General features: G+C 38.6%; 1 protein-coding gene across 1 annotated transcript in view; it reads left to right on the top strand.

Moving 5' to 3' along the window:
• TOPAZ1 (testis and ovary specific TOPAZ 1) overlaps positions 1-14990 on the top strand; it is a 76322-nt gene that overhangs the window by 18294 nt on the left and 43038 nt on the right. Inside the window, 6 exon segments of the mRNA XM_062200101.1 lie at positions 1697-1758; positions 2592-2719; positions 7440-7504; positions 10525-10664; positions 12015-12100; positions 13215-13340. Of these exon segments, the coding sequence (XP_062056085.1) occupies positions 1697-1758; positions 2592-2719; positions 7440-7504; positions 10525-10664; positions 12015-12100; positions 13215-13340 (607 nt within the window).

Raw genomic sequence — 14990 nt, 5'->3', positions numbered from 1 at the left:
CGGCCATTGGAGGGTGAACCAACGGCAAAGGAAGACCTTTCTCTCTGTCTCTCTCTCTCACTGTCCACTCTGCCTGTCAAAAATAAAAAATAAAAAATAAAAAAAAAGCTTCCTAATGAAAGTGAAACTTTAAGGGATGAGTAGGAATTAGTCAGTGAGTAGGAATCACTAGGTGATAAAAATTGAGAAACTGAAACGCCCCATGGCTTCGTGTTCAGATGGTAAGAAATTGAGCTCCAGGATATGCAGCTCATTCAGGAAGGAATTTAAAAGTAAGATGGCCCTAGAACAAAGCTTTTGAACTGCCAAGCTTTTGAGAAAGGGATGGAGGAGTATCATTAATTACTAGGCTGGGACAACAGGCATAAACAAACTATCTTCAGCAAACTAGAATTTATGGTGAGTTTGGATTTTATCCCAAGCACTTAGGAATTCACTGAAGAACTTTAAAGAGAGAATTTGATCAGATTTATGCTTTTAAAATCATAGCTGTAGTAAAGAGAATAAATTGGGAGTTATTGTGTTAATTAGAACAAAGGATACGGTAACTTAAGACAGAATTGGGAGTAGATTTAAGAGAAGTTTAGAAGTGACAGTTGATTAATCAGATGGGTGTGAGTTAACGATGGTGGGGTGATACCTGGTTTCTCTTTTATTTCAGACAAGGGTATTACCATAAATCTCTAATGCAAATGGGTAGGATTAAAGAGGTCAGATTTTGACATTTTGAGTTTAAGAGGCTTTTCAAATACTGAATTGGAAGTACACTTCTAATTGACAGCTAGATATGAGTCTGTAGCAGTCTGTGTTAGGGAGAGAGATTTCCATATGAGTATTTTCAGTTTGTATTATTTTCCTGTCTTTTAAACTATATACTTCTGATTCTAGGATTTATTTTGGGGAAAATGCTTCATGTTTTTCTAAAACATCATAGAATAATATGTACAGTGTTCAAGCCTAAGAAGGAATCCTGAACCACTATGCAGTAGTAGAGCCATAGGATTTGCTGAATAAAATCTGTTTATTGAATGGATCAGTGTGAGATTATGGATGTCTACTATATTTTATTTGATGTACTTTTACATATTTGAATGTTTGTCTAAGTTTTTAGAAATGTGATAGTGTTAGATCACTTGTATTTGAATGGCCCTTGTATTTGTGTATATACTTATTTGGTGAACCTCTGCTGTTGGCTTCAGGAAAACGTATATCATTTAATCCTCACAATAACCTTTGGGTAGGTAGTATTCTCATTTTACAGTTGTGGTTAAATTCAGGAACTTAAATAGTATTGAAATAGTTCAAAGTTAAGCGACAGAACAGTATTTGAATCCAGCTTAGTATAACTCTCATCTCCATAGCTTTAATCTTTAGACTCTAAATGGTCTTTAGTGGCAAAAAAAAATCGCAACCTATTCTTTAGCTGTCTTTTTTTTATATTGGAAACTAAACATACATTTATGCTTTAAAATAGAAGCTAAACACTATCTTCTATTAAAAAATGCCTTCATTAAAAAAATGTTTAGCGCATCTTGTCAGATTTTCTGAGTAAGAGTTAGAGTGGCAGCACTCCCTAACATGGACACATATGTGATATTTATCACTTGCTAAAGATAATGTAAGATGATATTTAGAGAAGCAAGATGGTTTTCTTAGAATCTGTGAAAATGTTAAAATTCTATTTACTTTATAATAGAGAACTTCCTGTACTGGACCCTGGGTTGATGAAGTCAGAGACTTGTGCTTCCTTGTTGGCAGGTAAAATCTGACACTTCTAGAATGTGCATTACTGAAGTATGTTTTTATATCTCCACTGAGGCCTAGTCAGAATGAATTCATTACAATAGAGGGCTTTTCATTGCAGAATCTGTTATCCATAGATTTTTGTTCCCAGTTTTAATTGACTAGCAGATCACATTTTGAGACATTTTCCATTTGATTATTGAATAAATAACTTTATTGTGCTCCGTCTATAAAACATAAATAATTGACTTTGTCAATTTTTGTAGTCTTTGAAATTTAAACATGTTTTTGCTTTATCATTTTCGATCTGAGCCATTAAAATTTTTTAATTGTCAGCTGATCTTAAATTTAAATATTTGAATCACAGAATTTTATATATATTTATTATCACAGAATTATAACAATATGAAAGTTATTTTTACTTTGAAGTTCTAAATCTTTTTTTTAAAGATTTTTAAATTTGATTTGAAAGAGAGAGAGGGAAAGGCAAGACGGAGTGAGAGGAAGAGGTCTTCTGTCCACCAGTTCACTCCTCAAATGGCTGCAATGGCCAGGCTGAAGCCAGGAGCCAGGAGCTTCATCCAGGTCTCTCACATGGGTGCTAGAGCCCAGGGACGTGGCCATCTTCCACTACTGTCCCAGGCACATTAGCAGGAGTTGGATCCAAAGTGGAGTAGCCGGAACTCGAACTGGCACTCAAATGGGATGCTGGCACTGCAGGAAGGAGCTTTACCCACTGCGCTACAGTGCGGTCCCCAACCCTCTGAATTCTAAGTCACTTTTTCAAACAGTTATTGAATGACCTGGTTGTTCTTTAAAGTTTGCATAATTGAATATTTTATTTGCAGCAAATGAGATAAAACATGATTCCAAAGATGCAAACATTTCCTTAGGAGACATTGCTAATGAGACCTCTGAAAATGAAAACCTGCGAGACTTCAATGAACAAATAAAAAGTTCAGACTTGGAAGAAAAGGTACTGGGGAATCTTTTGTATTTGCTTATTTTTTTGGTCTTTAATAATGTTAATGCATAAATCCATATTAGCAGTGCTGTCAGGACCAGTGCAATCATTTTTTTAATAGAATTAACGAGTTGGATCTCTCTGGCCATGGGATGTATTCTTTGCCTGAGAAAACAGGATGTACTGTTTAAATACACGCTTTGCTGTTTAATATCTTGAAGTTCACTGCAAACCTACGAATAATGTGTCTTTCAGTATAAAATGGTGCAGATTTTTCTGCCTCATGTAACAAAAACTACCAAATGTCGTTTGGTCTTCCTTGAAATTTTTGAATATCACTGTACCAGCGGGCCTTGAATGTAAGCATCAATCGGAGGTAGAAGGCATAGGACTGGACCCAAACCTAACTTGATGCTGGAACACAATGCTGTTGTATGGATGGGGAACGTTTTGGGGTGGACATTTGCTGACAGATAATATGTGTCTGAACCTTTTCTCATGACTGACTCCCTAGAGATTATCTTACACTTTAGTCTTTCCCTTAAACTCAGCCTCCGGACTTTGTACCTCAGCCTTTCTCCTTTCCAGGATTCCCGACCTTACTTGCCAGTGTTTGACTTTGCCCTAAACTGATTTCTGATTTTCATATTCCCAAAGTGGTTTCAACTAGGGCCTGCCTTTGGAAATGAAATGCAGGTAGTATCCCAGGGTCATTCCGTCTTTCTCAGTGTAGACTTCTCTCCAGGTTCTTCTTCCTTTTCATCCCTCTTCAGGGTTTTCAGGTAGAAGTTTTTAACTATTTTATCCAAAGTCCATAGTTATATGTAGAAAGATTAGCCTAGTAGGGGATACCATGCCAATTCTCAAAATACACATATTTTGTTTTCTTTGAACTTTATGCAAATGGTAGCATACCAATATTTATCTTTTGTTTTTTAGAAATATTTCATTCATTTAGACAGAGACACAGAAGACAAAAATGGAGAGTAATCTCCCAGCCACTGCTGTTTCACCACCCAAATGCCTGTCAGTGCTGGGGCTGGGCCAGGCTGAAGCCAGGAGCCAGGAACTCAGTCCTGGGTTTCCTGTCAAGGTGTTTATTAGCAAATGCGGGAGCTGGGATAGAGCTAGCAGTTGAACCCAGGCACTCTGACAGGATGATGTCTTAACCACTAAACCAACTGCCTTACCCCTTGCTTTTTTTTTTTTTAAACTTGATATAATGATTTTTTTCTTTCCAATGTATGTAATAATCTCTTGGTTTTATAGTTGTATAATTTCCTCTGTGTGGATTTAACCTATCTAAGAAGTCTTGCTATTGATCACTTGGTTTGACTCCATTTTTCTTTTTCTTTTTACTATTTAAATATTGCTGCATTGTGCATTCTGGAGCATAAGGCATTTTGCATATGTGCCTGCACTTTTGGACTAATTCCTAGAAGCAGAATTGTCAAATTTCCCTGCATAGCGATTGCTTTGTTTACACTTTCAACAGCATTGGTGGGAGTGCCATTTTCTCCCCTACATTTATCAACTCATTACTAAATTTTTAAATGTTTGTCCATCTGCTTATTTTTAGAAATGACCTTTAGTTTTAATTTGCATTTCTTTTATGAGTCTAGCTAAATATCGTTTTGCATGTCTAAAAGCTATTTACATTTTTTCCCAAGAACCTCCTGTTGAAATCTTTGGCCCATTTTTCTTCTGGGATTTTAATCTATTATTTGTAGGAGCTTTGCATATACTCGACATTTGTTCTTCATCATATGGTGCCATACTTTCCCTGCTTTTCATTTGTTTTGACATGTTTCAGGAACTTTTTCACCTTGTAGAAGTTTTAAATTTTTATTTAATCAAATATAAGTTTCCCTTTATGATAATGAGCTGAGTCATATTAAGGAATTCTTTGCCATTTCCAGTTTAAAACTTTTATCCCATATTTTCCTCTAGTGTTTTTTGGGTTACTATGATTAAATTTTTTTGAATCAAACTAAAGTTTATCTTGAGAGAAAGTAAAAACAATGTAACAGTTTTCTTGATTTCAGCAGATGCCTTTTGTTTGTTTTGTATTTCCTTACTATATAAAATATTGAAAATGTTTGGGGGCTGGTGCTGTGGTGCAGCGGGTTAAAGCCCTGGCCTGAAGCACCGGCATCCCATATGGTCACTGGTTCTAGTCCCAGCTGCTCCTCTTCCAATCCAGCTCTCTGCTATGGCCTGGGAAAGCAGTGGAAGATGGCCCAAGTGATTGGGCCCTGCACCCACATGGGAGACCTGGAAGAAGCTCCTGGCTCCTAGCTTCGGATTGGCTCAGCTCTGGCCGTTCATGCCATTTGGGGAGTGAACCAGCGGAAGGAAGACCTTTCTTTCTATCTCTCCCTCACATTGTCTGTAACTGTACCTCTCAAATAAATAAAATCTTAAAAAAGAAAATGTTTGTAGTCACACCCATGATATCCCACTTCATTCTGCTTTTACTGTCATACTTAGGCTTTCCCCCTCCTCCCCATCCAAATTGTTGTATTCTGTTTCTTTTGCTACTTTTTTTTTGAGGGTACTTCAAAAAGTTTGTGAAAGTGAAATTAAAAGATACATTTTTTTCATAATATGCATTTTCTATGAGCTTTTTGGAGGCCTTTTGTATTTTCTTTTTCTATTTCCAGACTTCTAAAATTTAAATATTTAGGGCGCTGGCACTGTGGCACAGCGGGTTAAAGCCCAAGCCTGCAGTGCCGGCATCTCTTATGGAGACCAGTTTGAGCCCCGACTGCTCCACTTCTGATCCAGCTCTCTGCTGTTGTGCCTGGGGAAGCAGTGGAGGACGACTCAGGTGGGAGCCCTGGAAGACGCTTCTGTCTCCTGGCTTTGGATTGGATCAGCTCCAGCTGTTGTGACCATTTAGGGAGTGAACCAGAGAATGGAAGATCTCTCTCTGTCTCTACCTCTCTCTCTGTAACTCTGTCCTTCAAATAAATAAAATAAATCTTTTAAAAAATTTTAAATATTTGGGGAACCTAAAAGGTATTTTGATATATGCTGAGTTGGAACCACATGTATTTTCTGTCCAATTAAGTAGTCATCGAATGATTCCTCACAAATTTTAAAAGCCATCTTGAACATTTTGAAATGTATATGTATAGAGCTATTCCTTCACTTCTTGTTTCATTGCTTGCTCGTTTTTTGCACCATTAGCACAATATTTGAAAAATAAAGTACTAAGAAAGGCTTGATACCTTTCTTACTAGATACCTTTCTCACTAAGATGTGTTATAAATCTAAGAGTTTTGGTGGTTTTTCTAATATTCTTTTTTTATAAGATTTATTTATGTATTTGAAAGTCAGTGCCAAGAAGGTGGGAGAGAGAGAAAGCGGAAGCAGTCAGTGAGTAGTGCTCCCATCTGCTGGTTTGCTTCCCAGATGGCTGCAATGGCCAGCACTGGGCAAGGCTGAAGCCAGGAACTTCTTCTGGGTCTCCCATGTAGGTGCCAGGGGCCCACACTTTTAACAAGGAGCTGGATTGGAAGTGGAAAAGCTGGGACTCAACCAGTGCCCACATGGGATTCTGGAACCTCAGGCTTCAGCTTTACCCCTTATGCCTCAACGCCAGCCCCTTTCCATATATTCTTCTAAGAGTGCTTTTTTCTTTTAAAAATAAAAGATTTATTTTAATTATTTGAAAGAGTTACAGAGAGAGGGAGGGAGGGAGGTCTTCCGTCCGCTGGTTCACTCCCCAGATGGCCGCAACGGCCGGAGCAGCACTGATACGAAGCCAGGAGCTTCTTCTGGGTCTCCCACATGGCTGCAAGGGGCCCAAGCACTTGGGCCATCTTCTACTGCTTTCCCAGGCCACAGCAGAGAGCTGGAACGGAAGAGGAGCATCCAGGACTCGAACTGGCGCCCATGTGGGATGCTGGCGCTTCAGGCCAGGGCTTTAACCCACTATGCCGCAGCGCCAGCCCTCTAAGAGTGCTTTTTAAGCTCACATGTGAAATGGTTTTTAAAATGCACAAACTAGTTGGGGGAGAGCTAAGATCTCCACCTTCCATAGTCTCATATAGGAACATTGTGTCATTTCCTTTATTAGTGTTTTGTGTTTCTCTGTTGTTTTCTTTCTAATACTGTATACTATAGAATACTATATAGTGTGATGCCATTACTGTAAAATATGATTATATAATTCTGCAAAAACTGGAAAGATATAAATAGATATTAAGTGATTACCCCTGATGCTGGAGCGATAGGGGACTTTGAGGTTTGGTTTCTTGGTGCCTGTTTTTTAAAAAACTGTAATATTTGAACATGCATAACGTTCTGATAATTAGAACATCAAAATTCTCAAAAAACTACCTGTGAAATGTTTTAGATATAGTTGTGTTTAAAATACATTTAGCTAATGAAAACTGTTTCATTTATGTTCATAAAGATGACCTAAAAACAAAATAATGCATTTTTCCCTGAATACAAAGAAACTCAACACTAATAGTCTGTGATAATTGGAAATAGTGGATTGTGTAGTGATGTGAAGCAAAAACTGGAAAATATATCAATTTATATTTTTCTCCTAAGCAGCAATGGAAACTTTTAATAATTAGCATTCCAAATTATGTAGCATAGAATTGTCTTCAGGGTTATCCACAGTCTAGTTGTTTAACATCTGATATAACATAATGAATATAATAAGCCTCATAGTTTAATGTGTACTTGTACTTATTTAACCATTTTCTCTTTACAGTGTACAGTATCAGATAAGGCAACTATTAAAGAAGAAAAAGAAAATATTGATGAAGTTTGCAAAAGGTCTGTAACATTTTTTAATTATATAACTTTAAAATAATCACTCATTTATTTTTTGAATATTTTTCACCCTCTGTTATATATATCTGGGCTGCTATGCCCTAAGTCCAGTGTGGACTTAGTTTAACTAATGTGCCACATATGAAGAATATTATAAGTTACTTTAAAGCTGTCACTAAGTGTTTTTGAGCCATTGAGATTCTTTTTGTGGGAAGATAAGTGTTAAGATGAGACATGACGAAGGTGAGGGTGGCTGAAGTGCAGTGAACGTTGGAGATGCCCTACGTGGATGCAGTGACTGGCACTGAGAGTTACTGTCCACTCCGTAGAACACACAGGACTGCGACATTTCAGCTCGGAGGTCCCTCAGAGAATATCAGATCCCTCCTTCACCCTCACTTTTCTGTTGAGGCAAGTCACACCCAGATCAGGCCGTGAATGTGTTCCAGCGCTTCGATGTTCAGGTAGTGGCTGTCAAAGTCTGATCCTTGGAGCAGCAGTACTGTGTGGGCACTTGTCTGCAGTGCAGTTATTGGGCCCCATCCTTGACCTTCTCAATCATATATCTGAGCGATGGAGCCCATCAACCTGTGCTCCCCACAAGGCACTAGCTGATCCTGATGCTTGATCACATTTGAGAACCCCTGTGCTCAAGAGGTTAAGTGAAAATTAGATCTACAAGGAAGTCCAGTATAATTCATAACCATTTAGAGATCTTAAAGAAAAGGTAAATGGCAAAGGTGACTTTTTTATTCTGAAATTGTTTTGCTTAGAAATTAAAATAACATCACTGTAGCCTACAGAGATTTGTACTCCCCTTGGCTGCACCATGGTGACCAACGGCATGGGATTAGGCAGACCACCAAATCACCCTGGGCTTTGATCCAATCAAAATGAAGAATTCTCTGGATTTTCTTTTCCATCTATAAAATTCCATAATTAATCTTTTTGTTACTGTACTTTTATTGAGAGAGGGGTGATATTGATACATCAGTGATGTTTCAAGTTGGAGAGAGCAGTGAATATTTTGTGCGAGGTTTTGCCTATGAATAGTACTCAGTTTCAGCTGTTAAGGGACCCTCTTCTAACTGTGTTTACTCCCCTGGCCCAGGAAATACCACTATAAAAGCCTTATTAGAGGTTTTTTTTTAAGGTAAAAGATTACAGTATCTGAATGTTGTGATGAATATTTCTTAAAAAGTAAATTCTTTTGTGTCTACTACTCAGCTTTGAAGAACTTTCCTTCTTATTTCATTTATTTTTCTAAATAAGTAATCTCATTTTAAAATTTTATAACATGCATTATATAGGATGTCATATGTTAGAATGCAGTTAAAGGTATTTAAATCAACAACCCTGAAACAGTAAACATTTTTAATGCCTCCTGCTCTGAGAAAGCTCTCAAAAGACAGGGGTAGGTTTTTAAGGCAAACTGGTCCTGAAGAATAGTTTATACAGGGGTTCTCCCTTATCCTTGGGGAATAGGTTCCAAGACACCGACCACCACCACCACCACCAGTGGGTGCCTGAAACTGCATACAATACTGAACCCTTTGCGTATGGTTTTTGCTGTAGTACATACCTTTATTTATAAATTAGGCTCAGAAAGAGATTAACAACACTAAGAATAGAAGAATTACTGTCAAATACTGTAATAAAAGGTAGATAAATGTGGTTTCCCTCACAGTTATCTTATTGTACTCACACATCATATGTTGATACGAAATGATACAGTGCCAACCTCAAGAAATGAAAGATGAAGGACATAGTTACCATGTAAGCGTTACTTGAACCATGCACTGTGACACCCAGCAGTCAAGCTGACACCCAGACCACTGTTTACTGAGTGATGGGCAGGGAGCATACCCAGTGTGGGCACATCAGACAGAGGGGTAATTGACCTCCCAGGGAGGATGGAGCAGGACAACATGAAATTCCATCATGCTTCTCAGTACAGTGTTCAGCTTCACACTTGTGAAGTGTTTCCTTCTGGAGTTGTCCTTGTAATATTTTCCGACATGATAAACCATGGTAAACTGAAAGCAATGAAAACATAACCACTGATTGGATGACTTTGTCTTTGTTAGAACACTAGTCTGGGTCCTCCTCAAAGCTTTGGCATAATTAAAAATATTTTGCTCAGGGGAGTGCAAATAGCTTGGCAGTGAAAATACCTGCATCCCATATCAGAGTACCTATGTACTATACCAAGCTCTAGGTCCTCACTCCAAACTCCTGCTAATGCAGACTCTGGAAGGCAGCAGAGATAGCTTAAAAATTGGGTCCATGCTACCCACATAGGAGACCTGGATTGAATTTCTGGCTTCGGCCTTAGGTGGTGGCCATGGTGGGAATTTAGAGAGTGAATCAGTAAATGGGAGCTCCCTCTGTTTGTGTGTGTCTTTTTAAAAGATTTATTTGTTTATTTATTTGAAATACAGAGTTAAAGAGAGAGAGGAAGATAGACTGAGAAATCTTAGATCCACTGGTTCACCCTGCAAATAGCCACAACAGCCAGGGCTGGGCCAGGCTAAAGCTAGGAGCTTTATCTGGGCCTCCCAAGGTGGGGTGACAGGAACCTGAGCATTTGAGCCACCTTTGGCCACTTTACCAGGCATATTTCACAGGGAGCTGCATCAGAAGTGGTGCAGCCAGGAATAGAATTCCCCACGTTCATAGGTAATGCTGGCATCACAGGCAGAGGCTTAATCCACTGTACCAAAATGCTAGCCCCATCTCACTCTCTCTCCTTTCTTTCTCTTTCTCTGTCTCTCAAATAGTTTTGGGGAAAAAATGTTTTGTTCCAGTTGACGACACCACCCCATTCCTACCTCTCCCCCACCATGTAATTAGTTTCAATTTTCTAGTTAATAAAAGAACAACCTATTGACTATAATGAAGAAACATAGACTATGGTGTGTAGCTTGTGTGTACATAGCTTTAGGTTGTGTTGCTGCATACTTGATTCTCATTACTTTCATGTTTTAAAAATAATTTTTATTTTTATATTTTTGTTCACTCAGCAAAGACTCTAGAAATGAAGAGCTTGCATCTGGTGAGTGTCAGATAGCAGCCGTGGGCCCCAAACCTCTGTGCTTACTAGGGCCTCCTTCAGCTCTAAGTGGTCATCAAGAAGACAAAGCGCTGAAGCCCTGGATGAATGGTACTGTGTGTTTTTCTTATGAAATCCTGTTGCCTTTTGGTAATATACAAACTATGTCGCAGGTTTCCCATCAAAAGCAGACAAGGTGAAAATAAAGAATTTAAACAAGTGTACACTATGTGAAAGTGAGGTTTGTGTACCTCTGCTTAAGACCCTTGATGGGACAGTTTCTAAAATGCCTGTTTTTATGAGATGGGTTAGTGCCATTGAATTACAGTTTATGCCTAAAATATTCGTGTTTTAATTGTGTGTATTTGTACAGATACTTTAGAATTTGTGTCAGTTGTTTGATCATCCATAATGCTTTGAATGAAGTAAGTTGTGTTGAAGAATGAATTTAGAATAATGAGAACACTTTGTGTAGTACACACTCACTCTTCTTTACTGACTTCCTGCTGTCTGGTGCTGTATCTTAAAAAACCTACAGCTTTCAGAATGCAAATTGCTGTAAAACTACAGCTTGTTCCAGATTATATCTGAATGCTGCCATAGTGTGAAAAAGAAATGCTTAACTTAAATACTTTTATTTTTTATTATTTTCTCCTTAGAAAAGAATGTTTGTAGATGCCCTCTTTCTGATTTTAAAAGGCCATCCTAAGGGATCTCATGTCTGGTATGTTAGCTCAGGCTGTCTTAACAAAAAAAACCAAGTTGAGTGGCTAAAACCACAGAAATATATTTCTTACAGTTCTAAAGGCTTAAAAGTTTAACACTGAGGTCTGGACAGGTTCATTTTCTGGTGAGGGCTCTGTTTCTGTCTTACAGCTTGCCACCTTTTTGCTAAGAACTCATATGGTTCTCCATACTGTATGAGAAGAGTGTATGAGGTCTTCAGTGTCTAGTATTATAAGGCGACTAATCCTGTTGAGTCAGGGCCCACCCTTATGCCCTCACTTAATCTGCTGCTTCTGTAAAAGCTGTATCCACAGAATGGTCACATTGTGGGTTACTGAAGTGAAGAGTACCCAGTTCATTCCACAGCACTGAGATTTGTCAGTAATTGTCTTACCATACATTTATTTTGTGCAGTGTTTGCCAGTTTAACTTGGGGACATATCATTTGAATGCAGTGCTCAATGCCACTAGGTAAGGCTTTTAAAGAAAATTACATGAGGCCTGTTGAGGTTAAAATTTTATATTCAACTGTAAAACTACTTAAGGGTACCTAAGATGTAAATCATTCTGTGTTTCACAGTAACACACATGGCAGCACAGTCTGTACACTGAACATGAATATTTCACCCTGAAACTGGAAGGCAGATAGTGGTGATCATCTGTTTCTGTTTCATTTTTATGAAGGGAATACATTATAACATACTAGAATGTAATGCCATTCTACATCATTTCTAGATTCCAGATTTCTAGGAAGCTATCCTATCCTAAAGCTGCAGAATCTGGAAACTTGTGAAATATTTAAGAGGGAAAAAAATATAGGGGTAAGTCCCTCACTTTTGGGAAAAAAAAAACTTATAAAACATATACTTCAGCTCTTCTTGTTTTTTTTTTTTTTATTATCCTTTTTTTAAACCATGACAAGCATGTTATGGATTTCGAATGGGAGTTGGTGGTAAGAGGCAGAAAATAAGTAGTGGATTGGAGAATATTCACAAAGAAGATACGAAGTTGAAAGTCTAGGAGAGTGGTAGCCAGTGATGAAAAAGAAAGTCTAAGAGAGTGGTAGCCAGTGATGAAAAAGAAAGCTGCAAACACAAAACAGTTTATGGGAAAAGTGTGTTGTATAAAGTTTTAACTCTGTCACTTGATTTTTTAATAAAAGCTAAGGAGAATTTTTTTAAAAGATTGATTTATTTATTTTGAAAAAGTTACAGAGAAAGAGACAGATCTTTCATCTGCTGGTCCATTCCCCTGATGGCCTCTACAGCCAGCACTGGGCCAGGCCAAAGCTAGGAGCCAGGAGCTTCATCTGGGTCTCCCAAGTAGGGGGCAGGGCCCCAAACTCTTGGGCCATCCTCCACTGCTTTTCCCAGGCCATTAGCAGGGAACTGGATCAGAAGTAGAGCAGCCAGGCCTCAACCCAGTTCCTGTATGGAATGGTGGTGGCTTTACCCGTTACTCTACAACTCCAGCCCCAAAGGAATTTTGGTTCTAATAAATATATCTGAAATAGAACACATATACTAATAGACTCTTTGTAAAAGTAGAGGCAGCTGCATGAATGGGAGAAGGGAATGTATAAGCTTTTGAAGACATGGGAAGTGTGAAGGGCAGGGAGTCCATGGAAGATCTCTGTACCTTCCTCTGAGTTGTGCTGTGGACTGAAACTACTGTAAAAGAACAGTAAGGCTGGAAAAAGAATGTGAAGCAATAAGTGATAGTCTTGATGGAACAATTTACAATAAAACAAACAAAATTCAGAGATAATGCTAGTGTAAATTGAATTTTATATTGTTTTTTAAAAATCTAAATTGGCATTTTTTTGTCAGATTAGCAAGTTTGAAGTATACAGTATATCTGTTGCATCAAATGCTTTCTCATGTGGTTACACTAAGCATTTTACAGTTAATAAAGGGAATTTTCCTAATTTTCCAGGTGTTCCAGAAACCCCTCGGATTGATGCTACCCCATAGATACTGTAAATTTCATTTTAATACATTACGTGGCTGTGAGCGATCACAATGCAAGTTTGCTCATGTACCTGAGCAAGGGGATGAAAAGGTAAAACATCCAAAGTCCTTGATGTAGAAACTGTTTTACTATTTCATTCATTCACTTTAATTTAGATTTTCAATGCTCTCATAGCCTGAATGAACTTCTGCCTATTTTTGTGCTTCATATAATTGAAATCATAAATATGTATACTTTGAGTCTGGCTGCTTCCCAGCCTTTTTCAGATCTGTTTATTTGTTTTATTTTATTGTAGATGTCTCTTTCTCATTGCAGTATAGTAGGTAATATTTCATTGCGTGAATATGTCTAAATTAATTTTGTGGATAAGTATTGCTGTTGGTGGGTATTTGGGTGGTCTTTTGAGTTGGATACGGCAGTTGCGATGTCAGCAGTGCTCTTGGGCATGTTTTTAGGTGAACATATGTATACATTCTGATAGGGTTTATTTAAAACTGGAAGTTCCGGGTTACAGGGTCTGCATATGTTCAGCCTTTGTAGATTCTGCCAAACAGGTTTCCAAAATGGTGATACCAAATGACTCTGAGTGGGAATGTCTGATTTGCTATGCATCCTTTCCAACTCTTGATATTAATCAGCCTTTCGACTTTGGCCGTTGTGGTGGATGGGTGGTGATAATGTCACTGAAGAGTAATGAGGTTGAATATCTTTCAGTATATTCACTGAATATTTGGATTCGCTCCTTTTAGATATATGCAAATATTTTGCCTACTTACTATGGGATTTCTTTTTCTATCCGTCTATAAGAACTCATTATATAATCTGGGTATAAGTTCTTTGTTGGATATATTTATTGCATTTACTTTTTACGACTTTATAAACTGCCTTTTCATCCTCTTTTTTTTTTTTAAAAAAGAATTATTTATCTATTTGAGAGGCAGAGATATAGACAGGGAGAGAGAGAGAGAGGTCCTCCATCCACTGGTTCGCTTCCCAAATGGTTGCAACTGCCAGAGCTGCACCGATCTGAAGCCAGGAGCCAGGAGCTTCCTCCGGGTCTACCACATTGATGCAGGCACCCAAGGACTTGGGCCTTCCACCACGGCTTTCCCAGGTCATTAGCAGGGAGCTGAGTTGCAAGTGGAGCAGCCAGGCTTCAAACGGGCACCCATATGGGATGCCAGTGCTGCAGACAGAGGCTTAGCCTTGTATGCCACAGCGCTGGCCCTGCCTTTTCATCCTCTTAAAGGTGTATTTTGAGAAGTGGAGTTTCTTAATTTTTAAAACTTTATTTACTTATTTTAAAGGCAGAGTTATGCAAAGAAAGGGAGAGACACAGAGATCTTCCATTCCTTGGTTTACTGCCCAGATGGCTGCAACAGCCCCAGCTGGGCCAGGTCAAAGCCAGAATCCCACCATGGGTGGCAGGGGTCCACATACTTGGGCCATCTTCTGCTGCCTTCCCAGGTGCATTAGCAGGAAGTGGAATCAGAAGTGGAGCAGCTGAGGCTCCAGCCAGTGCTCATTTGGGAAGCCTGCATCTGCAGTGGTGGCTTAACCTGCAACACCGTAGCTCCAGCCCCAGAGTTTATTTTTGTATGTAGTTCAATTTGTGAGTCTTTTTTTTTTTTTTAATTTGAGAGCAGAGTTAGAGAAGGAGAGACAGACAGAGAGAGGTCTTCCATCCACTGGTTTACTCCCCAGACAACCACAACAACCAGGGCTGGCCAGGCCAGAGCC

Source organism: Lepus europaeus, chromosome 9 (assembly GCF_033115175.1).
Source record: "Lepus europaeus isolate LE1 chromosome 9, mLepTim1.pri, whole genome shotgun sequence".
Classification (NCBI taxonomy): domain Eukaryota; kingdom Metazoa; phylum Chordata; class Mammalia; order Lagomorpha; family Leporidae; genus Lepus; species Lepus europaeus.
Note: the sequence above shows the minus strand (reverse complement) of the source record. Positions and strands in the feature narration are given on the sequence as shown.